Source organism: Mobula birostris, chromosome 19, assembly GCF_030028105.1.
Source record: "Mobula birostris isolate sMobBir1 chromosome 19, sMobBir1.hap1, whole genome shotgun sequence".
Taxonomy (NCBI): domain Eukaryota; kingdom Metazoa; phylum Chordata; class Chondrichthyes; order Myliobatiformes; family Myliobatidae; genus Mobula; species Mobula birostris.
This window is the reverse complement of record NC_092388.1, coordinates 61185556-61212815: the sequence shown is the minus strand read 5'-3', so window position 1 is coordinate 61212815 and position 27260 is coordinate 61185556. Positions and strand designations below refer to the sequence as shown.

Sequence of the window (27260 nt, the reverse complement as noted above, 5' to 3'; positions counted from 1 at the left end):
CTATTTTATTAGGTGCCTCCAAGTACCCGAAACGACATCCTTAACAATCCACTCCAACGTCTTCGCCACCACTGGGGTCTACTAATTGGCCTATAATTTCCTTTCATCTCCCTCTCTCCCTTCTTGAATAGTGGAGTGATATTTGCAATTTTCTCGTCTTCCGGAACCATTCCAGAATCTAATGATTCTTGAAAGATCATTACCAATACCTCCACAATCTCCCTAGCCACCTCTTTCAGAACCCTGAAGTGTACTACATCTGGTCCAGGTGGCTTATCCACCTTCTGACCTTTAATTTTCCTAAGCACCAAATAGCATTGCGCTCATTTCTTTCCCGACACTCGAACTTCCAGCATACCGTTAGTGTCTTCTACAGTGAAGAAAGATTCAAAATACTTAATTAGTTGTCCACTATTTCCTAGTCCCCCATTACTACCTCTCAAGTATTGTTTTCCAGCAGTCCAATATCCACTCTTGCCTCTCTTTTACACTTTATGTACCCGAGAAAACTTTTGGTATCCTCTTTAATATTATGGGTTATTTTTCTTTTGTATTCCATCTTTACCTTCCTAATGACTGTTTTAGTTGAATTCTGTTGATATTTCAAAGCTTCCCAATCCTCTAACTTCTTACTAATTTTTCCGCTATTATATGCCCTCTCTTTGGCTTTTATGTTGGCTTTGACTTTCCTTGTTAGCTATGGTTGTGTTATCTTGCCTTTAGAATACTTCTTCCTCTTTGGAATGTGTATATATATCTTGTGCCTTCCAAATTGCTTCCAGAAATTCCAGCCATTACTGCTCTGCTGTCATCCCTGCCAGTGTTCTTTTCCAATCAATTCTGGCTGTAGTACTGTTACATTTGACTTTAGCTTCCCACATAGGTGTTTGTATTGTCCAGCTGACTCAAGGCCACATGAAGAGCCATAGCTCCTGCCATGGACCTATTGTGGTGATAGGCAAATTGCAGTGGGTCCAGGTCCTTGCTGAGGCAGGAGCTGATTCTTGCCATGACAAACCTCTCAAGACATTTCATCAGCATAGATGCTACTGGATGATAGTCATTAAGGCAGCTCACACCACTATTCTTGGGCACTGGTATGAGTGTTGCCCTTTTGAAGCAGGTGGAAACTTCGAACCGTTGCAGTGAGAGGTTGAAAATGTCTTTGAATACACCTGCCAGCTGGTTGGTACAAGTTTTCAGAGGCTTACCACTGTCAGCACCAGCACCAACAAAGCACACCCACAACCTATAACCCTAACTGTACGTCTTTGGAATATGGGAGGAAACCAGAGCAGCTAGAGAAAACCCACGTGATCATGGGGAGAATGTACAAACTCCTGACAGACAGCAATGGGTATCAAATCCTGACTGGTGATCGTTGGCGCAGTAAAGTGATTGCACGAAAATGCTACCGTGCTTTCCTTATTACCTAGGACTGGTGCAATAACAAAGCAACTGAGAAAATTCTTAGTTTTTAAAAACGTATTTTATGTTTAATAGATGAATACAAAGGCTAACGTAAGTTCCAACTTTCAAAGCAGAAATATATTTATTACTTAGAGATGCAACTATATTTAACAGCAAAGAGCATTAAATTTCGAAAGAAATACAGTTATAGCATTAAAGTCTACATAATTGATGGAACAACAGATTTAATAATATCTCTTAACTATTCAATGCATGATGAAATAATATACTGGCAAAGATATTCATCTCTAAGAAAGTTTTGCAATAAGTTTCCCTTCTGCAAAGCTGGTTCTGCAAAGTACTGAAAAATACTTAGCAATATCATATACAATCACTACTCTGAATGATAATCAAAACTAAGTTATGACTGTGAAATTATGACCAAGAAATTCCCACAAGTGTTAACGTGAAAAACGACACTTCAGTTTCTCTCAATTACACTTCAAGTAGATTTATTGGATTAAAATAATCTGTCGATCTGAGAACATAATGAGGGATTGTATAAATGCAAGTTCTTTTACTCAGGCAGATGATAAAGTAATTCATTGTTTTGACTGAATCTTCATGACAGTACTATCTGTCCATCTGTTTTGTCAATAGAAATGCCTAGTGATTCATGATTACAGGTTACAGCATCACTTAATATGTGTGCATTCAAAAGTAAAGCTGATCACAAGAAGATTATATTGCTACATATAAAATACATGCAGCAATGTTTAATTTAAAGCAAAAATGTTAAAACAGACAATTCTAAATAAGATCCCTTAAATATGGAAAAAGATCATTAAAATTTATTTTCTGAAGCACCTTGACAAGAATCCAACAATGCCTTTAGTCTTCCGCTTCATACCTAAAAGTATTAAACACAGTTAGTGTTCTACTTTCAGCATAGATACAGCAAGAATTTAGAAGTACAGACTAAATATCCCAAGCAATTTTTAAGACTATTGTTACTGATGTAAATAAATAACTAGAAATTTTCTACTTGGAACCTATAACTTTTAATTAAGTGGTACTCAACACAAAAGACTCAATAACATAAATAAAAAAGGAAAATCAGAAAAAGACAACTAGTCCATAAAAGCTGTTATCAAATACCATCACCAACAATATGAGAATAACTCATAAAGCTAACAAGGTTTTAGCTTCGAAGGCTATGGGCTAAATTGTGGAAAATGGAAATAATTTGGGCAGACACCTGATGGCCAGTTTGTCTCTGCGCAACTCTAAAATTAAAAACAGCTATTTCCAGTTAACAAGAATTGTAGGGAAATTCCTGCTGACTATTATTCCTTTCTCCATACCTTCCTTCCCTCATCTATCTCACCAAGTAGTAAAAAATGAACTCCATATCATCCAGTATCCCACCTAGTCTTTAAATGTAACTTTTTACAGTCACCAGCTTTTTATTTAAATATTTGCAGTAAACCTGCACCAATTACATAATAAGCCAGCTATCCATAACAAAGACCAACTATGAAAGAAGTTAATTTTATTTATTGAATATGACCATGGCTAGCAATATTTTATCTCAAAGGATCTGGAGCAGTTTGTGTTGCTTTCTTGAAAAGCTGCATTTCTTTTAAAGGTTCTCCAATGGTGTCATTAGATAGGAGTCCCAAGATTTAGACGCAACTATGACTAAGGAAGATCATGCTATTTTCAAGTCAGAATTACATGTAGTTTGCAGAGATCATCAGCCCTCCACCTCCAACCCCCTAGAAGGTGTTATTCCCACATCCTTGCAGCCCTTGTTCTTTTAGAGGGTTGAATACATGGATTTAGACAAACGTCAGAAAAGCCTAGCTGTTTCACAGCAGAGCATTTTGCAGCCAAAGTGTGTACTTATAATGAGCAAGATGGTAGAGTAGAAAATGTGGTGCTAATTAAGTGGCCTGCTTTGTCTTGGTAAACTTGGCAAGTGGTGTCAGAGTTACACTCATCCAGTCAAGTGCACGCTATTCCCTTTTGCCTTACAGACTTTAAGGAGTCAGGAGGTGAATTACTTACTATGTATTACCCAATCTCTGACCATTTATGTGGCTGATCCAGTTAAGTTGCTGGACAACAATCATTCCATTATGTTATACTTTATACTTTATTGTCGCCAAAGAATTGATACTAGAATGTACAATCATCACAGCGATATTCGATTCTGTGCTTCCTGTCCCTGGATTACAAATCGATAGTAAATATTAAAAATTTAAATTATAAATCATAAATAGAAAATAGAAAAATGGAAAGTAAGGTAAGGTAAAAACCGAGAGGCAGGTCCAGATATTTGGAGGGTATGGCCCAGATCCGGGTCAGGATCCGTTCAGCAGTCTTGTCACAGTTGGAAAGAAGCTGTTCCCAAATCTGGCCGTACGAGTCTTCAAGCTCCTGAGCCTTCTCCCAGAGGGAAGAGGGACGAAAAGTGAGTTGGCTGGATGGGTCGTGCCCGTGATCATCCTGGCAGCACTGCTCTGACAGCGTGCGGTGTAAAGTGAGTCCAAGGACGGAAGATTGGTTTGTGTGATGTGCCGCGCTGTGTTCATGATTTTCTGCAGCTTCTTCCGGTCTTGAACAGGATTACTTCCATACCAGGTTGTGATGCACCCTAGAAGAATGCTTTCTACAGTGCATCTATAAAAATTAGTGAGGGTTTTAGGGGACAGGCCAAATTTCTTTAGTTTTCTCAGGAAGTAAAGGCGCTGGTGGGCCTTCTTGGCAGTGAACTCTGCTTGGTTGGACCAAGTCAGGTCATTTGTGATATTGACCCCAAGGAACTTAAAGTTTTTGACCTGTTCCACTTGTGCACCACCAATGTAAATTGGGTCATGCGGTCCGCTACTCCTTCTGAAGTCAACAACCAATTCCTTCGTCTTGCTGACGTTGAGGGATAGATTACTGTCTTCACACCATGCCACCAGGTTCTTAATTTCCTCTCTGTACTCAAACTCATCATTACCCGAGATACGGCCTACAATTGTGTCATCAGCAGACTTATATATTGAGTTTGATGGAAACTTGGCTGCACAATATGGGTGTACAGTGAGTACAGCAGGGGGCTGAGTACGCAGCCTTGTGGGGCACCGGTGCTCAGAGTGATTGTAGAGGAGAGCTTGTCCCCTATTTTTACAGCCTGGGTCCTGTCTGTGAGGAAGTTGAAGATCCAGCTGCAGATCTGAGTGCTAAGGCCCAGGTTCCGGAGCTTAGGAATCAGTTTATTTGGAATGATGGTATTAAAGGCAGAGCTGTAGTCAATGTAGGGATTCAATGAATGTTAAGAATAAATGGTTGCATTCTTCCTTGTTATTATCTAGCAATTTTGAGAAGTAGATGCTATTTGTAAATTATCAGCTACATCTTACTGACATCTAGATTTTGCTGCACATTGATATAGGCTGATTATTATCTGAGTCATTAACTTAAGATATGGCAAACATCAGCAAAAACCCTACCTTTGACATTGCAATGGAAGGGAAATTAGCAATGAAACTTTTTTAAATGGTTGTGTCTGGAGTTGCCCTGACAAACTCAGGTACATAAATGAGATCTGGTTGACTGCCCTTAATTACTGCGACTTTCTTCCTTTGTACAAGCTGGGGCTTCAGTCAGTGGATGGCATTTCCTTTGATTTCCATCTAATTAAATTTTACTAAAGATTTTCTGTTCTCTTTTACTAATGCCGCACTCTGTTCAATACTGATTTCATATATACTTAAATAACTTGTGACCTCAATTCTTCCCTAATTTATCCAATTCAAATAATCTGTCCAGATATTGAAAATCTAGCCGACTCCTACTTGAATCTTGCTGGTATTGATTTCAAAAGTACTTGTCTCCCTCACCCATACATAGTAAGTGTTTCCTTTTGCACAAGATACTAATCTGGTAGCTCTCCTCTCAATCTCTATTCCTACTGAATGGCAGAACCTGAAATGGGAATGGTACCAGAGATCAAGTCTAATTCAGAGCAAAAAGCAAACTGCATGAGGGACTCCACAGGTCAAGCAGCATCTGTAGGGGGAAAGAAATTCTCAATGTGCCAGGTCAAGACACTGCAACAGGCCAGTGAATGGAGAGGAAGGTAGTATAAAGAAGGGAGGTAGGTGGACCAAGAAGGGAGTGAAGGATAATGGATAATGAATCAACTCAAGGTTTTGTTCAAAGACAAGATTCTCTTTGTTTTCTATTAGATCACCCTAGTTGTACATGATAAGTATTTCATGCACTTTTACCAATCAACTGTGGGGCTAGAACCCTGTGAAACAATCTCCTTAGGGACTTTAATGCATGACTAGAAGGGCTGAGATGGCCTGTTTTCGTGCTGTAATTGTTATATGGTTATATAATTTACTGCAGTGGATTTTGTAACTACAATTTATTCTTCTAGTTTACATTGGGCCTCATTATGACAATATATTTTCTTCAAGCTGCGAACTTTGCAAACTTCTGAAATTTTCCGACTTCAGGTAAACTGGTCTCTGTTGTTCCCTTTATCACATTTATCCCCTCTTTTGCCTTACTTTGTTAAATTGCTTGCTAATGGTCAGTACTCATGCTCCTTATCATTTGATTTGTCTGAACCTATTTCCATGTGGTCTTTTGCTTTCAATCCTCCACTCTTCCTCCATATCTGAGAAAGAGTCCCAGAAGCCAAATATTAAATATTTCTCTTTCTTCAGATGCTGTTTAACCTGTGGTGGGAAATGGACAGTCAATATTTCAGGTTAAGACCCTGAACTGAAATCGTAGAGGGAAGATAGCCAGTATAAAGAGGTGAGGGGAAGAGGTAAAGCTGGTATGCCATAGACAGATGCATGTAAAAATAAAACATTCTCAAAACATCTTCCAGTGTCACTGGTGGATACAATTTTCATTTTGTCCCTTCTCAGCTAATGGCTGGGGGAATCATTGTGTTGTTCTTCATTGAGAACTTACATTCAATGGCACTTCTCATGATATCCCAGAACTTTTGAAATAAAAAAAAGTCAATTTGCAACAAACAATGGTCAGGTAATAAATTCAAGAGATTCTACAGATGCTGTAAATCCAGAAGAACAAGCACAAAATGCTGGAGGAACGCAGCAGATCAGTTGGCATCTATGGAGAGAAATGCACAGTCGATGTTTCAGGCTGAGAGCCTTCATCAGGACTGGAAACGAAGAAAGAAGAAGCCAGAATAACAAGTTAGGGGGAGGAGGAGGAGTACAAGCTGGCAAGTGAGAAGTAAAACCAGATGAGGGGGAAGATAAGTGGGTGGGGGAGGCGGGATGAAGTGAGAAGCTGGGAAATGATAGGTGGAAGAGGTAAAGAGCTGAAGAGGAATGAATCTGATAGACAAGGAGAGTAGACCATGGGAAGAAGGGAAGGAGCAAGTGCAAGATAGAGAGGTGATTGTGAGATGAGTAGTAGAGCAAGTTAAGAGTTGAGCCAGAATGGGGAATAGAAAAAGAGAGAAGAGAAAGGGGAGAGAAATTACTGGAAGTTAGAGAAATCGATGTACATCCTGTCCAGTTGGAAGCTACCCAGAGCCTCCAACCTGACAGCATTCTTTTGTCCCTCCAATTCAGGGTGACCTCATCATGGCAGCAGTGGAGGCCATGGACCAAGATGTTGGAACGGGAATGGGAAGATGAATTAAAATGAGTGGCCACCGAGAAAACCCACCTTTTGTGGCGGACAGAGTGAGGGTGCTTGATGAAGCGCTCCCCAATCTACGTCAGGCTTCACCAGCCACATCAGGAGCTCTGTATATAGTAGATGACTCCAAAAGATTCACAGGTTGCATCACTGAAAGAACTGTTTGAGGCCCTAAATGGTGGTGAGGGAGGAGATGTTGGGGCAGGTGTAGCACTTGTCCCACTTGCCAGGTAAGAATTAGAAGGGAGATCAATGGAGAGGGAAGAGTGAACAAGGAAGCCACGTAGAGAGTGATCCCTGCAGAAAGCAAAGTGAAGTCAGGAAAGATGTGTTCTGTGGTAGGATCCTGTTGAAGATGGCAGAAATTACAGAGAATGGTGTTTTGGATGGGGTGGTAGGCAAGAACAAGGGAACCCTATCCTTGTTATGGTGAGGGCAGATATCTGTTCTCATTCCATCTCCTCGGTCAGGTAACCTGCTTTTAGTGATATTCGTTGCAAATCATTAATAAACAAGATACCATGGATGATCTTTGTTGCAAGTGAAAGCCTACTTATCTGACAGTACAGTATTCCCTTTCTGCTAAACATCTGACCATGAAGAATTCCTTGCCACTGTAGTAGAGTGATGACTCTGGTTTTGTGTTCATCTTTGAAATGTGCTGTGCGATTGCAGCAGAGTGCACTATGCTGGGAGAGGGGCTTGATGAGGTAACTTCATTGAAAGTGGGCAAATGGCACAGTTGTAATGAAGAGGCATTTAAGCACTGCAATTAAATCATTTAATCTTCTGCAAAACCACAAATACGACGAGGAAGCAATGTGTATTCTGCTGACATTACTGAGATTTACTTCCTTTGCATTCTCACCAAAATGTATTCCTTTTGTCAGAGTAGGACTAGAGCTACTTAACTGATAGAGTATAGTCTTACCAAAAAATTGCTTAAGATTTGGTATTGACTTCCAGATAAAATGTAATGGCAGATTTAAATATCACTGAAGAAATAATTAGATACTGAAATATAAGGGTTTACAGTATTATTGAACAGCTGAATAAAAATGGCCAAGTTCAAATTGTACTGTGGAATACAGCCAAGAATCATTACTCGTTATCGTTATGCCAACTTACTGTGAAAGGCGTTTGCGCAATTCCTTTACTTGCTCATTCTTCTTCGTTAATAATTCTTTCATATTGCGATAAGCCGCTGTTTCCTGAAATTTCTTCTCTAATTCCTGTGAATCAAATTAAGATTTAATTGAAAGAGTATCACATAATTTGGCATTCAAACAGAAGATTTATGACTGACTCCTCATCTTTTTCTCTCCAGTCCTAATGAAGGGCCTCAGCCCGAAACATCAACTACACACTTTTCCTTACATGCTGCCTGGCCTGCTAAGTTCCTTCAGCATTTTGTGTGTGTGTTGCTTGGATTTCCAGCATCAACAGATTTTCTCTTATTTATGACTGAGCAAAGCTTTCCAGTTCGAAAGTTCAATAGAAGTTGAAAGTAAATTTATTATCAAAGTACATATATTTCACTATATACAAACCTAAAATTCATTTTCTTGCAGTCAAAAATCCATTAATAGAATAATGAAAAAATGCACCAACTGGGCATTCAATCAGTGAGCAAAAAACAACAAACTGTGCAAATACAAAAAGAAAGAAATAATAACTAAATAAATAAACAAGCAATAAATATCGAGAACATGATGAGTTCTTGAAAGTGAATCCATAGACTGGACCGAATTGAAGTTGAGTGAAGTTATCCCCTTTGATTCAAGCACCTGATGGCTGAGGGGTAATAACTGTTCCTGAACCTGGTGGTCCAAGTCCTGAGGCTCCTGTATCTTCTTCCTGATGGCAGCAGCAGCAGGAAGAGAGCATGACCTGGGAAGTGGGGGTCCCTGATGATGAATGTTGCTTTCCTGTGACAACACTCCATGCAGATGTGCTCAGTGCTGGGGAGGCCTTTACCTGTGATTGTCTGGGCTGTATCCACCACTTTTGTAGGATTTTCTGTTCAAGGGCATTGGTGTTTCCACACCAATGTGATGCAGCCAGTCAATATACTCTCCATCAAACATCTATACAAGCTTGTCAAGTTTTACATGTCATGCTGAATCTTCGCAAACTCCTAAGAAAGTAGAAGTGCTGCTGTGCTCTCTTCTTAAAGTGCTGGACCCAGGACAGGTCCTCTGAAATGGTAATACCGAGAAATTTAAAGTTGCTGACTTACTCCACCTCTGATCCTCCAAAGTGGACAGGCTCATGGACCCCTGGTTTCCTCCTCCTGAGGTCAATAATCAGCTCCTTGATCTTGCTAACACTGAGTAAACGGTTGTTGGTGTGGCATCACTCAGTCAGATTTTCCATTTTCCTCCTTTATGCTGATTTGTCACCACCTTTGATTCAGCAAACTTGAATATGGCATTGAAGCTGGACTTAGCCACACCATCATAAGTACAAAGCGAGTAGAGCAAGGGGTTAAGCACACAGTCTTATGGTGCACCAGTACTGATGAAGATTATGGGGAAGATGTTGTTGCTAGTCCGAACTGACTGAGATCTACATTTGAGGAAATGGAGGATCCAATTGTACAAGGAAGTATTGAGGCCAAGATCTTGAAGCTTATTGATTAGTTTTGAGGGGATAATAGGAAGTTGCCAAGTTGTACTCAATGAAGAGCATTTTGACGTACACACCTTTGCTGTTCAGGTGTTCCAGGGTTGAGTGAAGAGCCAATGAGAAGTGTTGCATTGTGCAGGTAGGCAAATTGGAGCAGATCCAAGTTGCATCTGGGGCAGGAGGTGATATGTTGATAGGAGAGTTCTAATAAAATACCAAAACACTTTATCTGTCATCATTTATAATGATGAACAGATGCTTACATTTTCCCTGGGCTGAGTCTACTTTGGTTCAAAGCACAAAATGAGAAATAAGCAACTGGCTGGTCCATTATAGTCACAGAGTAACAGCACAGAAGCGAGCACTTCAACCCAAATCATCCATGCAACCAAGATGCCTTTCTGAGCTTGTCCCATTTGCCTGAGTTTGGTCCATATTCCTCTAGGTCTTTTCTATCCATGTACCTATCCAAATATCTTTTAAATATTGTAATTGTACCCAGCTCTACCACTTCCTTTGACAGCTCATTCAATTTATTTACCACTCTCAAGTTGAAAAACCTGACCTTTGGGTCTCCTCTAGATATTTCCCTCCTCACTTATGCCCTCTAGATTTTGGACGTTCCTACCCTGGAAAAAAAGACTGTGTTGTTCCGCCTAATCTCATGATGCTACAAATCTCTATAAGGCTTCATGGATGACACTTTTACTTGGGTGGTCGCACACGGGGTACAAGCTGCAGACAGATGGGTGACCACCAGGAAACACAAGGTAAGTAAGCAGTCAGTACAAGGTGCTCCTGAGATTTCGTGGCTCTGGAGGCAGGGGGGTGGGGGGAATGTTGACAATGAAAGGACAGAGAAGGCTACTGCTTTAAGTTGCAGGTAAAGCAGAAGAACTGAGTGCATAGATTGCCTCTAGGGACAGGAACATTGTGGCCATAACAGAAATATGGCTAGTTGAAGGGCAGGTCTGGCAGCTTAGTATTCTGGAATACTGATGGTATAGGAACAGGTAGGAATGGAGGAGGTATTGCCTTTTTAGTAAGAGATGTCATAACAGCAGTGCTTAGAGAAGATGGTGGTACAGGAGCCTGAAGACAATATTCAGGAACAGCTTCAATTCAGGAATTTCTTATTGCAATACATAATTTAAAAGACTATAAATTACAATGTACTGCTGCCATAAAGCAATATATTTCACAACATATGCAAGTGATATTAAACCTTATTCTGATTCTGACTCTGGTTAGAATACATTGTCAGTGGAAACTTGAGTAGCAGATGTGTCAAGAAATACATAATTGTGAGAATAGTAAGGTAGTGCTCGTAGGAGGTTTCAATTTCCCTGGTATTGACTGGGCCACCCAGAATACAAAGAGCCTGGAAAGTATGGAATCTGACAGTTTCCTCACACAATATATAGAACATAGAATAGTATAGCATAGTACAGGCCCTTCGGCCCACAATGTTGTGCTGACCCTCAAATCCTGCCTCCCATATAAGCCCCCACCTTAAATTCCTCCATCTACCTGTCTAGCAGTCTCTTCAACTTCTCCAGTGTATCTGCCTCCACCACTGACTCAGGCAGTGCATTCCATGCACCAACCACTCTCTGAGTAAAAAACCTTCCTCTAATATCGCCCTTGAACTTCCCACCCCTTACTTTAAAGTCATGTCCTCTTGTATTGAACAGTGGTGCCCTGGGGAAGAGGCGCTGGCTATCCACTCTATCTATTCCTCTTATTATCTTGTACACCTCTATCATGTCTCCTCTCATCTTCCAAACAGTAAAGCCCTAGCTCCCTTAATCTCTGATCATAATGCATACTCTCTAAACCAGGCAGCATCCTGGTAGATCTCCTCTGTACCCTTTCCAATGCTTCCACATCCTTCCTATAGTGAGGCGACCAGAACTGCACACAGTACTCCAAGTGTGGCCTAACCAGAGTTTTATAGAGCTGCATCATTACATCACGACTCTTAAACTCTATCCCTCGACTTATGAAAACTAACACCCCATAAGCTTTCTTAACTACCCTATCTGCCTGTGAGGCAACTTTCAGGGATCTGTGGACATGTACCCCCAGATCCCTCTGCTCCTCCACGCTACCAAGTATCATGCCATTTACTTTGTACTCTGCCTTGGAGTTTATCCTTCCAAAGTGTACCACCTCACACTTCTCCGGGTTGAACTCCATCTGCCACTTCTCAGCACATTTCTGCATCCTATCAATGTCTCTCTGCAATCTTCAACAATCCTCTACACTATCTACAACACCACCAACCTTTGTGTCATCTGCAAACTTGCCAACCCACCCCTCTACCCCAACATCCAAGTCATTAATAAAAATCACGAAAAGTAGAGGTCCCAGAACTGATCCTTGTGGGACACCACTAGTCATAATCCTCCAATCTGAATGTACTCCCTCCACCACCACCCTCTGCCTTCTGCAGGCAAGCCAATTCTGAATCCACCTGGCCAAACTTCCCTGGATCCCATGCCTTCTGACTTTCTGAATAAGCCTACCATGTGGAACCTTGTCAAATGCCTTACTAAAATCCATACAGATCACATCCACTGCACTACCCTCATCTATATGCCTGGTCACCTCCTCAAAGAACTCTGTCAGGCTTGTTAGACACGATCTGCCCTTCACAAAGCCATGCTGACTGTCCCTGATCAGACCATGATTCTCTAAATGCCCAGAGATCCTATCTCTAAGAATCTTTTCCAACAGCTTTCCCACCACAGGCGTAAGGCTCACTGGTCTATAATTACCCGGACTATCCCTACTACCTTTTTTGAACAAGAGGACATTTGCCTCCCTCCAATCCTCCGGTACCATTCCCGTGGACAACTGGGACATAAAAATCCTAGCCAGAGGCTCAGAAATCTCTTCCCTCACCTCGTGGAGCAGCCTGGGGAATATTCCATCAGGCCCTGGGGACTTATCTATCCTAATGTATTTTAACAACTCCAACACCTCCTCTCCCTTAATATCAACATGCTCCAGAACATCAACCTCACTCATATTGTCCGCACCATCATCAAGTTCCCTCCCATTGGTGAATACCGAAGAGAAGTATTCATTGAGGACCTCACTCACTTCCACAGCCTCCGGGCACATCTTCCCACCTTTATCTCTAATCAGTCCTACCTTCTCTCCTGTCATCCTTTTTTTCTTCACATAATTGAAGAATGCCTTGGGGTTTTCCTTTACCCTACTCGCCAAGGCCTTCTCATGCCCCCTTCTTGCTCTTCTTAAGCTCCTTTCTTGCTTCCCTACATTCCTCAATAGACCCATCTGATCCTTGCCTTCTTCCACCTGACTAGATTTTCCACCTCACTTGTCACCCATGGTTCCTTCACCCTATACATTCTTTATCTTCCTCACCGGGACAAATTTACCCCTAACATCCTGCAAGAGATCTCTAAGCATCGACCACATGTCCGTCGTACATTTCCCTGCAAAAACATCATCTCAATTCACACCCGCAAGTTCTAGCCTTATAGCCTCATAATTTGCCCTTCCCCAATTAAAAATTTTCCTGTTCTCTCTGATTCTATCCTTTTCCATGATAATGCTAAAGGCCAGGGAGCGGTGGTCACTATCCCCCAGATGCTCGCCCACTGAGAGATTTGTGACCTAACCCGGTTCATTACCAAGTACTAGATCTAGTATGGCATTCCCCCCAGTCGGCCTGTCCACATACTGTAACAGGAATCCCTCCTGGCCACACTTAACAAACTCTGCCCCATCTAATCCCTTGGAACCAATCAGGTGCCAATCAATATTAGGGAAGTTAAAGTCACCCATGATAACAACTCTGTTATTTTTGCACCTTTCCAAAATCTGCCTCCCAATCTGCTCCTCTGTATCTCTGCTGCTACCAGGGGGCCTATAGAATACCCCCAGTACAGTAACTGCTCCCTTCCTATTCCTGACTTCCACCCATACTGACTCAAAAGAGGATCCTGCTACATTACCCACCCTTTCTGTAGCTGTAATAGTATCCCTGACCAGTAATGCCACCCTTCCTCCCCTTTTTCCGCCCTCTCTATCCCTTTTAAAGCACTGAAATCCAAGAATATTGAGAATCCATTCCTGCCATGGTGCCAGCCAAGCCTCTGTAAAGGCCATTAAATCATAATTCTATGTATGTATCCAAGCTCTCAGTTCATCACCTTTGTTCCTGATGCTTCTTGCATTGAGGTACACACACTTCAGCCCTTCTACCTTACTGTCTTTACACCGTTTATTCTGCTTCTGTTTCCTCAAAGCCTCTCTATATATAGAGGAAACTACTCACAAAACAGCAACGCAGCACCTTCTCTTAAGGCCAAATAACTCAAGTGACATTTGGGGAGCACTTTGGATCCAGTGACTCCAATTCTATTAATTTTAAAAACAGTTATGGAAAAAGATATAACAGGTTCATGTGTTAAGTGCTGAACTGGAGCAGGGCCAACTTTGAGGGCATTAGGCAGGATCTAGCTGGGGTCAACTGGGAGACTTTATTTAAGGACAAAGGAAGAGAAGCTTTTAAAGGTGTCATATCAAGAGTCAAGGGGCAGTATATTCCTATTAGGTTGAAGTGTAGACATTCCAACTTGAGGAAACCCTATTTGACAAGAGGTATTGAGGCTCTAGTCAGGAAAAAGGAAGTATATGTTGCTTTTAGTCCACTGGGTACAAATGAATCCCTTGACAAATATGAGGTATAAGAGCATGCTTAAGAGAGAGATCTAAAGGGCAAAAAGGTGGTATGAGAAGGTATGAGATTGATTTATCAAGCAGGGTTAAAGATATCTAAAGAGATTTAGTTACATTAACAGTAAAAGGGTGACTAGGGAGAGACTAGGTCCTCTTAAAGACCATCAGGAGACTATTTATGGAACCACAGGAGATGGCCAAGATCTTTAATGTCTATTTCTCATTGGTGTTTACCAAGGAGAATATCATGGCTAGCAAAGAAATTTGTGGAGGCCCTCACAGTGAAATCTCTTCATCATTTGCCATTGGCAACGTTGCAGAAAATGGAGGGTGATAAGGTCATGCCTGTCGTATCTTTTGGGAGTTTTTTTAAAGTTACCTTTTCAGCCATCTCCTTAGTTAAAAGGGACAGATGAAGGGAGGACGGTGGACATTGTTTATATGAACTTTACTATGGCCTTTGACAAGGTTCCATATGGCATATACACTGATCTGGTTGCATGGGATTCAGAGGGAGGTACCTAGATGGATTCAGAATTGACTCGATAATGGGAAGCAGACATTGATGGTTGAAGGTCGATTCTCTGACTACAGATCTGTGACTAGTGGATTGCACCAAGGTTTAGTGTTGGGATTTCTGTTATTCATTATTTATGTAAATAAGTTGAATAAAAATTAACATAGTATGCTAATGATACTATTTGGATGTTGTCTACATGGACTTTAGCAATGCCTTTGACAAGGTCCTGCAGGGGAGCTTAGTCAAGAATATTCAGTCACTTGACATTCAGGATGAGGTAGTAAATTGGATTAGACATTGGCTTCGTGGAGAAGCCAGACAGTGCCTCTCTGATTGGAGGCCTGTGACAAGTGGTGTACCGCAGGGATCAGTGCTGGGTCCATTGGTGTTTGTTATCAATATCAACAATCTGGATGATAATGTAGTAAGCTGGATCAGCAAATTTGTGGAAGATATCAAGATTGTGGGTGTAGTAAATAGCGAGGAAGTCTCTCAAAGCTTGCAGCTGGATCATGGACAAACTGAAACAATCGACTGAAAAATGGCAGATGGAATTTAACACAGAGAATTGTGAGGTGTTACAGTTTGGGAGGACAAACAAGGGTAGTATTTGCATGGTGAACGGTAGGGCGCTGAGGACTGCCATAGAACAGAGGGACATGGAAATACAGATTCATAATTCCTTGAAAGTAGTGTCACAAATAGATAGGCTCACAAAGAGAGATTTTGGCACACTGGCCTCCATAAATACTGAGTACAGGAATTGTAATGTTATATTGAAGTTGTATCAGACATTGATGAGGCCTAATTGAGAGTACTATGTATAGTTCTGGTCATATCTTCGGGAATAAGATTGAAAAAGTGCAGAGAAATCTTACAAGAATATTGCCAGGACTGAAGAATCTGAATTATAGGAAAAGGTTGAATAGTTAAGACTATTCCCTAGAGGGCAGGAGAATGACAGGAAATTTGATAGAGATATACAAAATTATAAGGGATATAGATAGGGCAAATGCAAGCAGGCCTCCTCTACTGAGGTTGGGTGAGACTAGAACTAGAGGTCATGAGTTATGGGTTAAAGGTAAGGGGAATTCAGAGGGTAGTGAGAGTATGGAAAGAGCTAACAACGGAAGTGGTGGAATCTGGTTCAATTTCAACATTTAAGAGAAATTTGGACAGGTACATGGATGGGAGAGGTATAGAGAGCTATGGTCCAGGTACAGGTTGATGGACTAGGCAGATTAATAGTTTGACCTAGATGAGCCAAAGGACCCGTTTCTGTGTTGTAGTGTCCATTGACTAAATTATGGGTCTTGGTGATAGTCAAGCACATTACAATGAATTACAAAGAGATCTTGATCAATTAGGGAGATGCGCTGAGGAATGGCAACTAGACTTCAACTTACGTGCATTTTGGAAATGCAAATCAGAATAAGACCAACAGAGAATGCAGGGCAGTGACGAAGCTTATGGAACAGAGGGACCTGAGAGTACAACTGCACAGTTCACTGAAAGCAGCCATCCAAGTAAACAAGGTGGTGCAGAGAGCATTTAGCATGCATCATTAGTCAGGGCATCACACTTAAGAATAGAGACATTCTATGTAAGTCAATGGTGAGACTGCACTTGGAATATTACACAAACACAAGAGATTCTGCAGATGCTGGAAATTCACACAAAACGTTGGAGAAACACAGCCCAACAGGGAGCGTCTATGGAAAGGAATGACAGTCATCATTTTGGGAATATTACATAAAGTTTAGATTACAGGAAATACATTAAGAAATTTATTCCTTGGAAAGTAGGAGATGGAGAAGTGATTTTACAGAAATTTATAAACATCAAGAAGGGTAAAGACAGTTATAGTCTGTTCCTTAGGATGGGGACAGCAAAACTATAGGGCACAGATAGAAGATAAGAGGAGAGAGATTTTTTAAAAGAGACCTGAGAGACAACTTCCTTACACAGAGAGTAGCAAGTACCTGGAATGAGCAGCCAGAGGAATTGGTCAAGTTGAGTACAATTGCAACATTTAAGTGGCATTTGAGTAGGTACATTGGTTGGGGGAGGGAGGGGTGGGAAGAGGAGGAAAACCATGCTTGGAGGTTTATGGGCCAAATGTAGACAACTGGTACGAAGATGTAGGATACTGTGATCGGCATGGACCAGATGGGCTAAGGAGCTGCTTCCTTGCTACATTACTCTATGGCTTTATGATTAAGGTCACCTCTCGGCTTTCTTCAATCCAAGAAAAAAATTCCAACATCAGCAGTTTCCTTATAACTCAACCCCTCTAGCCCAGGCCGTTTCCTTGTGAATCTTGTCTGCACACTGTTTAGTTCACTCACCTATCCATCCTATAGTGCGGAGATCAGAACAGTACACAATGTTCCAGAAATAATCTTACCAATAATTTGTACAGTTGTAATTAGAGTTAGGAAGCTAATGCTTCCACAATATCTTCAGCTATCTCCTTCAGAACTCTGGGCTGTAGTCCACTTGGTCCAGGTGGCGTATCTACCTTCAGACCTTTCAGCTTCCGAAGCACCTTCTTCTTGGTAATAATAACTATAAATCACTTCTGCCCCAATACTCTCAAACTTCTGGCATATTGCTCATGTCTTCCACAACGAAGACAGGCGCAAAATAATTATTAACTTCATCCACCATTCCTTTGTCGCCAGTGAGTCCCCTCCTCTACTCCCTTTACACCCATGACTGTGCTGCCTCACACAGCTCTAATCTGCTGAGCAAATCTGCAGATGATACAATATTGATCGGCCTTATTTCTAGCAGTGATGGGACAGCCTGCAGAGCAGAGGTTAACACCCTGACACAGTGGTGCCAAGATAACAACCTCTCCCTCAATGTCCAAAAACACAAAAGAGCTGATCGTGGATTACAGCAGGAACAGAGACAGGCTCGCTCTGATCAACATCAATGCAACTGCAGTTGAGAGGGTGAGTAGTTTCAAGTTCCTCAGTATGCACATCACCAAAGATATTACCTGGACTGTACATACTGGCTGTGTGGCAAAAAAAAAAGCACAGCAGCGTCTCTTCCACATCAGGTGACTGAAGAAGTTCCGCACGAGCCCCCAAATCCTCAAGACCTTCTATAGGGGCACCTTTGAGAGCATCTTGACTGGCTGTATCACCGCCTGGTACAGGAACTGCACCAACCTTAATCGCTGGGCACTGCAGTAAGTGGTACGGACAACCCGGCGCATCTGTGAATATGAACTTCCCTCCACTGAGGACTTTTACAGCAGCAGGTGCGTAAAGAAGGTCTGGAAGATCATCAGGGACACCAGTCACCCCAACCATAAACTGTTCCAGCTGCTTCCATCTGGCAAACGGTGCTACGGCATTAAAATGAGGACCAACAGTCTACGGAACAGCTTCTTTCTATAAGCCATTAGACTTACAAATTCACATCTGTACCTTGCGACACAGTCATAATGCAAAAATTTTTACTCCCTCACATTGTGGGATGGATGTAACATTTAAATAAATTCAAATTACTACCTCTCCAGCATCACTTTTTATCAGTCCGATATCCATTTGTCCCTCTTTCACTCTTAATATATCTGAAAAAACTTTCTATGTTCTCTATTATATTATTGGCAGCTTACCTTCATATTTTATCTTCCTCTCTTTATGGCTCTTTTATTTGCCTTCTGTTGGTTTTTAAAAGTTACCCAATCCTCCACCTTCCCACTATTTTTTGCGATATCATGTGCCCTCTCTCTTGCTTTTATACTGTCTTTAACTTCCCTCGTAAGCTGTGGTTGCCTCACCCTCACTTTAGAATACTTATTCATTTTTGGGATGCATTCCAAACTGCTTCCAGAAATTCCAACCACTGCTGTTCTGTCGTCATCCCTTCTAGAGTCCCCTTCCATTCAACTTTTGCCAGCTCCTCTTTCATGCCTCTGTAATTCCCTTTACTCCACTGCAATACTGATACATCTTTTTAACTTCTCCCTCCCAAACTGCAGGGTGAATTCTATCATATTATGATCACCGCCTTCTAAGGGTTCCTTTACCTTAAGCTCCTCACTCCAATCTGGGCCAATACACCCTATTCAGAAATGCCACTCCCATAGTGGGCTCAACCACAAGCTACTCTAAAACGCCATCTTGTAGGCATTTTACAAATTCCCCCTCTTGGGTTCAAGCACCAATCATTTTTTTTTCCTTTTTACATGCCTTTTTTATCTCCTGTTGTAATTTGTAGCCCACATCCAGGCTACTGCTCGGAGGCCTGTATATAACTCCCAATGGGAAGTTTTTGCCCTTGCATTTCTTAACTCTACCTATAAGGATTCTACATCTTCCGATCCTATGTCACCTCTTTCTAAGGATTTGATTTCATTTTTTAACTAACTAAGCTACCCAACCCCCTCAGCCTACCCTTTCAGTACTATGCATATGCTTGGATGAAAAGCTCCCAACTATGATCTTCTTTCACTGATGCCCACAACCTCATACCTGCAATCTCCAAAGACAGGATCATCTACCTTATTCCATATACTGTACTGTGTGCATTCAATCCTATATTCATCATCATTTTCATTTACTCATCCCACTGACAGCAATTTTGCCCTATCATCTGCCTGTCCTTCCACATAGTCTCACTGCGCACTGCATCTAGTTGTATACCAACTGCTGATCCTCAGCCCTACCACTCCCGCTCCAAGCCTCTGCCAAATTAGTTTAAACCCTCCCCAACAGCTCTAGCAAACCTGTCTGTTTACTGGAAATTGCAGGTTTTCCAAGTATACACTCACAATCATAATCCATCACTTTATAAATCTTAAATACTAATGTCAATGATTTTTCCAATAGATTTTGTACAGATGGTATGTTATTTCCATTTGTATTTGGTCTGAAATTTCTTCAAAACTTGCATTGAAACAATTGCAATACACGAGACTTAAAACAAAATTGTGACTCAAGAAATTTGAGGAAACCTATGAGAGACATATTCTGGTTTCATACAATGCCCGTGTTCCATTTAGCAATGATCGATTCGATTTTGAGAGAAGATGGGGTTCTTTTGCCAAATATTATCATTTAATTTGAATTAGTTTATATGGTTTCCTTCCAATCTGGGGTTCTCTTTTTTCTTTTTTTCTTTATAAAAAATATTTTTTTTCATTATCATATATTATTCTTTTTTGATAAGTTTTTTTCAGCTTTATTAACTGTATATATATCAATTTGTTGAAGTCTTGTATCATTTTATAGCTGTAGAAGATTATGTATCAATAAAAAGATTTTAAAAATGAAATGAAGCAATGATTCCACAATGTCTCTGAGGAAAATCTCAGCTACTCAACAAAATAGCTTTTCTCCTTCATGGAAAAGACCACAGAATTCTAGAATTCTGTCTTCAACACAGAAAATCAGAGCAGGGGTCATTCTGATCCACCGTTTATGCCCAATCAACCACTTCAATATGCTGTTCCTACTGGCTCCTCATATCACTTAATACTTTAGTATTATTCTACTTCTAAATTAGCCTATCATTTCACAAGTAGCAGAAGCACTTATTTATTCTGGTGATTTGGTGGAGACTTCAGACTGATGGCGGCTTGCTCAGATGTAACTGCTTTTGTGGGGCCAAACTAAGGTGTTATTGTCTTTTTTAAACATTTTTTACGACAGCAAGACCCTGTTGGACATTAAGAACTTAAAGTATTGCAGGTCAGCCCCATCAGCAAGATACTTGTTGGCAGAGAAACTGAAGAAGCTGAATTTGGTACAGACTGTGATGCTGCCTGCGACAGAGAGGCGTTGGTGCATTAAGGAGCTGATGTTGGAGATGGGCACTCCACCGGAGTGCCAGAGGCGGTATGGTGCATCTTCCGTGCTGAAGTCAATGCTGCCCCCCAGTGTTCACTGCAGAAGACAAGCTGTATTATGTTTGACTGCAGACTGCTGCAACACTCATGGACTCAGGGACTTGGACTATATATTTTTAGTGTGACTGTATTTTACTGCTGTTTTATATGTACTATATGTGCATTGTGCCGTGTATGATTATTGGTACTGTGTTTTGCACTTTGGCCCAGGAGTAACGCTGTTTCGTTTGGCTGTATTCAGGTATGGTTAAATCACAATTAAACTTGAACTAGATCTATAGCTTGTCCCTAAGCCATTTTTCCTCAATCAAAACTATGTTTTGTTTTTAAATGCTTCACAGAAGATCTGCTTCCTAATTTTAACATGGTTTACTGAAATTTCATTAACTCGGTTTCATATTTTCACATCCAATAAAGAGGCTCTCAGACTCTTGCATGTATTTTTGATCGACACCATCTCATAGAATCATTGTGCCCCTACTAGTCAAAAACGTAACCAATTGCGATTCCTCACATCTCAACACTCTTACTACAGTAGCACGTGTTATGGTGTTTCAAGTTTCAAGTTCTCATTCAGTTACTTTTTATGTGATGGAAGTTTCAGTTTCTACCACCTTTTCAAAAAAAGTCCAAACATCCCACCTATGCTTTGGATGAAAAACATTTCTTCAACTCACCTCAAATCTTTGTATCAATAACTTAAACTGACGCCCCTACCAAGCAAAAGATGTCTCTCCTGTTCATACTTTGTAGGATTCACAATATTTTGTGCACGTGCCCTTCTGCTTCCTTCATTTCAAAGAGGAGAGCTCCAACCTAATAAATAACTTCTCATAAAAAAAATTCTCCAGCCCAGTGACATCCATATAAATTTCTATTATAATTGTGGTTTAACTAATACTTTATATGGTTCGAACACAATTCCTGATTCTTATAGTTCATGCTTTAGCTGAAAAAGGGAAGTATGTCTTATGTCCTCTCAATAACCTCCCCTCCGATCTTCAGGGACCTGTGGACTCCTTGTTCCTCAATAATAATTAGTATCCTGATGTACCCATTCCGTGGGTGCCTCGTTGTTGATGTCATCAATAACATTATGTCAACAACCTTTCTTGCCAAGGCAGGGCAGGTCTCTAGCTCCCAAAAGCATGTAATTTCCTCTAAATTAACTCATTTCAGTGTATTCAGTATTATTTATACAGTATATTGAAAATCAAATAACAAACACTGAAAATCATAACATTTTTAGTAAAATCATGCCCTAGTAATTTTCCTATTTCACTACCATATATGTGGTTTTGACAGAGCACCACAAGGAGCTCTCTAGCAATATACAAGAGAGTCCTTCGAATGGCTGCAGTCAGTCTGCTGAAAACCTGCTCCTTTTCAGCTTGTGTACACAAAGACCTCCTCAAGACTGGCCAGCTACAGGCATCTGTCCAGGACCAACTGAAGGAGCAGTCTGGCAATCTAGCTGTAGGACATGGGTGAGTGTCTCAACAAAGATGATTCGGTCCCCTTGCTAAGGGGGAAATCAGTACCCTGACCCTGCAGATCAAGCCACCATTTCTGGTATATATTAGTTCAAGTGCACCATATCTCTTCTATGTAGGATAGCAATCTGCTCATGTGTGGCGTCTTTCTCCACCTGCAAGGCGGCAATCTGTTCAAATATAACACTTCTCTGTTGGAGATCAGCTAACTACTCACATATAACAACCCACTGCACCTGTGGAACCACAAGTAACTTATGGATTGTTTCCCTGCATCCAATATTAATGTTTTTAAACTCTTAAATGGGATAAAATATTTTTATGTAGCAATTAATATGAATCTGGTATCCACTAACTAAAAGGTTAAGTAAGTAGATTTACAGTTGCAAGAAAATGTTTGTGAATCCTTCACAATTACTGGTTTTTCTGCATTAATTACTCATAAAATGTGGTATGATCTTCATCCAAGTCACAATAATAGACACACACAATCTGCCTCAACTAATAACACACAAACATTTGTACTTTTCATGTCTTTATTGAACACATTGTTTACTCATTCACAGTCCAGGCTGGAAAAAGTATGTGAACCCTTGTATTTGAGGACTAGTAGAAGGTCCTTGAGTCACAATAACCTCCACCAAACGTTTCCAATAGTTGCTGATCAGACTTGCACATTGACAAGGAGGAATTTTAGACCATCCCTCCATACAAAACTGTTTCAGTTCATCAATATTTCTGGGATACCTTGCATGAACATCCCTCTTCAGGTCATGCCACAGCATTTCAATTGGGTTAAGGTCTGACTTGGCCATTCCAAAACATTAAAGTTCTTCTTTTTAAACCATTCTGATGTTGATTTACTCATTGTCTTGTTGCATCATCCAACTTCTATTAAGCTTCAGGTGATAGACCTCTACCCTGACATTCTCCCGTAAAATGTCTTGATACAATTTTGGATTCACTGTTCTCTCACAATTACAAGCTGTTCAAGCCCTGAGGCAGCAAAGCAGCCTTAAATCATGATGCTCCTTCCACCATGCTTCACAGTTGTGATGAGGTTTTGGTGTCGGTGTGAGTACCCTTTTCCTTCCAAGCATAGCAATATGCACTTCTGCCAAAAAGTTTAACTTTTGTCACTTCTGTCCAAGGAACATTGTCCCAGAAGTGTTGGGGAACACCCCAGGTGGTCTTTTGCAAACTTCTTGTTCTGTATTTTTCTTACAGTCAAACAGAGACTTTAGCAAGTTCTAGAGATTTCAGCAGGTTTTCTATTACCCTTGGGTTCTTTTTCACCTCCTTCAGCACTGATCTTTGTAGGATGTCCATCCACTCCTAGGGAGAGTAGCAACAGTACTGAATTTCCTCCATTTGTAGACAATTTCTCTTACTGTGGACCGACGAACACTCAGATCTTTAGAAATGCTTTTGTAACCTTTTCTAGCTTCATGCATCTCTACAATTCTTCTCCTTAGGTCCTCTGAAAGTTGTCTTGATCGATGCATGGTGCACATAAACAGATCTCTCTTGAGAAGAGCAGGCTCTGTAAGGCTCGTCTCATTGATTGGAATGCCTAATTCCAAATAGCTTTTGTAGAAGACATTACCCCAGAGGTTCACATTCTTTTTTGAGGCTAGACTGTGACTGTTTAAATGGTATACTCAGTATTGTCGAGAAGTACAATTGTTTGCGTATTATTAGTTTAGACAGATTGTGTCTGTCTATTGTGACTTAGTTGAGGATAAAACCACATTTTGAGTAACTAATGCAGAAAAACAGATAATTTCAAAGAGTTCACAAACATTTTCTTGCAACTGTGATTTTAAACTTTAAAAGGAAATTATAGAGCTAAATGGAAAAAGCAAAACAAGGCTAATTGTAATGGCTCTTTCAAACTGTGACAATGAGCTTCCGAGCGTATCTTTCTGTGAAATATACATTCATTCTAGAAGTGGGCACTGATAGCATATCCAGCAATATGTTCATCATTTCTGGAAAACCTGCATATTTATCTTAAAATTACTTGTTAGGCATTCGAGTGTGTAGATACAAATTCATCTCTGTATGGGACTAGAGCATGTAGTTCCAGTGAAGTCAGGGATGGAAAGATTACCTCCCTAAAAGGTCAGCATTAAATCAATTATGAGTACAATGCAGTTGGATTCTACTTTCTCTCATAACTTTTTTTCCCCGCTATAGCCTGAATTAAAGTGCAGAGGCTCACCAGGATGTTGCCTGGATTGAAGTATATTGGCTATAAGAAGATTGACTGACTTTATTATCTCTGGAGCATCAAAGGCTGAACGATGACCTAATAGAAGTTCATAGAATTATGATAGATAGTCTTCTTCCCTAACTGGATATATCAAAAACCAGAGGGCATAGTTTTCAATGGGTGGAAGGGCCAAGTTGAAAGAAGATCGATAAGGCAAACTTTTTGTTTAACACACAGAGTAGCAGGTGCCTGGGATGTGCTGCCAGGGGTAGTAGTAGAAGCAGATGTGATAGCAATGTTTAAGAGCCATTTAAACACATACATGAACAAGTAGTGAATGGAAGGATGTGGACCATGTGCAAGCAGATGGGATTTGTTTAAATTAGCATTATATTTGGCATAAACATAATGTGAAGGGTCTTTTCACGTGTTGTACTGTTCCCTGTTCTACCCACTTATTTGTTTTTCTCGCTGTCTGTTGGACTTTAACCTTTAGGCCCATTTTCTAATCTCAGCCTTTCTTAGTCTTTTAAAAGTCGCTATTGTATCAGATGCAGATTTATTTATCACATGTACATCGAAACATACAGTGAAATGCTTTGGATTGTTATCACCCTCTGCATTGTGCCTGGCAGTGCGTTCCAGACGTTCCAGGCGTCTGTGTAAAAAAAATCTACCTCTGACATCTTTCCTAAACTTTCCTCCACTCATCTTAAAATGGATGACTGGTACTGGTACCTCAGTAAGTCAGCCAACACAATCAAAGACACACACACCCTGGACATTCTCTCTTCTCCCTTCCAATCGGGAAGAAAACACAAAATCCTGAAAATGTACTGCAAGGCTCTAGCTTCTAACCTGCTGTTATAAGACTACTGAATGTTTCCCTTGTATGATAAGATGGATTCTTGACCTCACAATCTACCTCACTGTGACCTTGAAACTTATTTCTCTGAACGACAACACTTTATTCGGTACCATTTATCTCAATGCTCATTGAAATACATTGATTTGTATGGACGATATGCAATTCAAGCTTTTCACTGTACCTTGGTACATGTGACAATAATAACTCTATTTACCAATTTACGAGCAATTATCCATTTCTATTCAATGACAGGGAATTCAATACAAACCTTCTCAGCTAACAAAAGATCTTCTTGTACTTTTAGCAGATCATGTTTGGTGGCAATGAGATTATTTTCTAAACTTTTCTGGTTCTCACTGCTCTTATTCAGGCTCTTCTCAAAATCAGCCTTCAGCCTGGCCAATGTCGCTTCAAGATCAGCAATCTCCTGTGTTTTCAATTTGGACTAAAAAAAATTGAAATGTAATTGTTAATTACTGTAATATAAAAGGCCATTAGAAAAGTAAATGTAGTTGACTATTATACCTATTGTGTGCTTTTATACTTCAATGCAATTCAATATGATCTGGGATTATTAAATAATACATACCAAAGCACCATTCAGGCAGCCAACGGGAAGTAAGTAAATTTCAATTAAAATAGGACTCTAGTCACAAACATGCAATAGACAACAATAACATTTACAAAAATATATCTATTCTTTAGTAGTATGGTTTAAAAAATTTTCAAATTTTAAAATAAAATAACTGGCAAGGTTCCCAAATTTGAAACCTCAGAATCACAGAAATCTATGAGGCATGAGACCATTCTACCTCTCGAGTTCAAAACAAATGCTATTCCCGTCCAATTCCACTTCCCAGCTCTTGGCCAGTAATTGTACAGGATACAATTGTGCAAAATGAAGCAGCTGGTAGTGCTACCCCAGTTCAATCCTGATTTAGGACATAGGAAATAACAGCAGGACTAAGCTATCATAGCTGATCTGGCCATGAACTCAGCTCCGCCTGCCTATCTTTTCACCATAATCCTTATTTCCCCTACTATGCAAAAAAAAATTTATCTAATCATGTCTTACTAACCTACCTAACCCAATTATCTAGCACACGACTGTACTGTCAGATTCAGTTCTAACCACATCATTAACTTTGCTGCGGACATAACAGTGGTTGGACTTATCAACAACAATAATAAAATAGCACACAGGGAGGAGTTGGAGCAGCTTGTGGTGTACACACAACAACTTGAGTTTCAATGTGAACAAGACTAGAGATGTTTGTGGACTTCAGGAAGATACAGGTTGAACATTTCCTATTGCACATCAACAGCTTCTCCATGGAGAGTGTCAGGAGCACCATGTTTCTTGGTTACTGACAATCTCACCTAGATCCTCAAAACCACTCCTTTAGCCAAGAAGCAGAGCAGAACCTCCACTTCCTGAGCACACTAGGGCAAGCAAGGGTCCACCCCACCCACCAACCATTCTCACCACATTCTACTGGAGCATCAAGAGTGTCCTGACCAGCTGCATCACCGTCTGGTATGAGAATTGCAATGCTTCAGATTGCAAGATCCTGTAACAGATAGTGAGGATAGCTGAGAACATCATCGTTGGTCTCTCTCCCCCACTTTGAGGGCTATGTCAGAAGTGCAGCGCATGCAGTGCCTCCAGCACTGTCAAAGATTCCTCTGATTCTTCCCACAATCTCTTTGACCTCCTGCCGTCAGGCAGAAGGTACCACAGCATAAGAACCAGAACCATCAGGCTGGATAAAAGCTTCTTCTCCCACACTGTTAAGAGTTCTTAAAACCTTGCTGCCACCCAGCACACATGTCTGAGTGCCTTGCCACCCCTC

The 27260-nt window shown here is 40.7% G+C and overlaps 1 protein-coding gene across 1 annotated transcript in view; it reads right to left on the bottom strand.

The window, feature by feature from the left end:
* Nucleotides 1–1519: 1519 nt before the first annotated feature.
* lztfl1 (leucine zipper transcription factor-like 1) overlaps nt 1520–27260 on the bottom strand; it is an 88254-nt gene continuing 62513 nt past the window's right edge. Inside the window, exons 8-10 of the mRNA XM_072283073.1 lie at nt 25676–25852; nt 8227–8330; nt 1520–2320 (exon numbers count right to left, since the gene is read on the bottom strand). Coding sequence (XP_072139174.1) covers nt 2302–2320; nt 8227–8330; nt 25676–25852 — 300 coding nt within the window. The 3' untranslated portion in view covers nt 1520–2301. The remainder of the gene's footprint in view (nt 2321–8226; nt 8331–25675; nt 25853–27260) is intronic.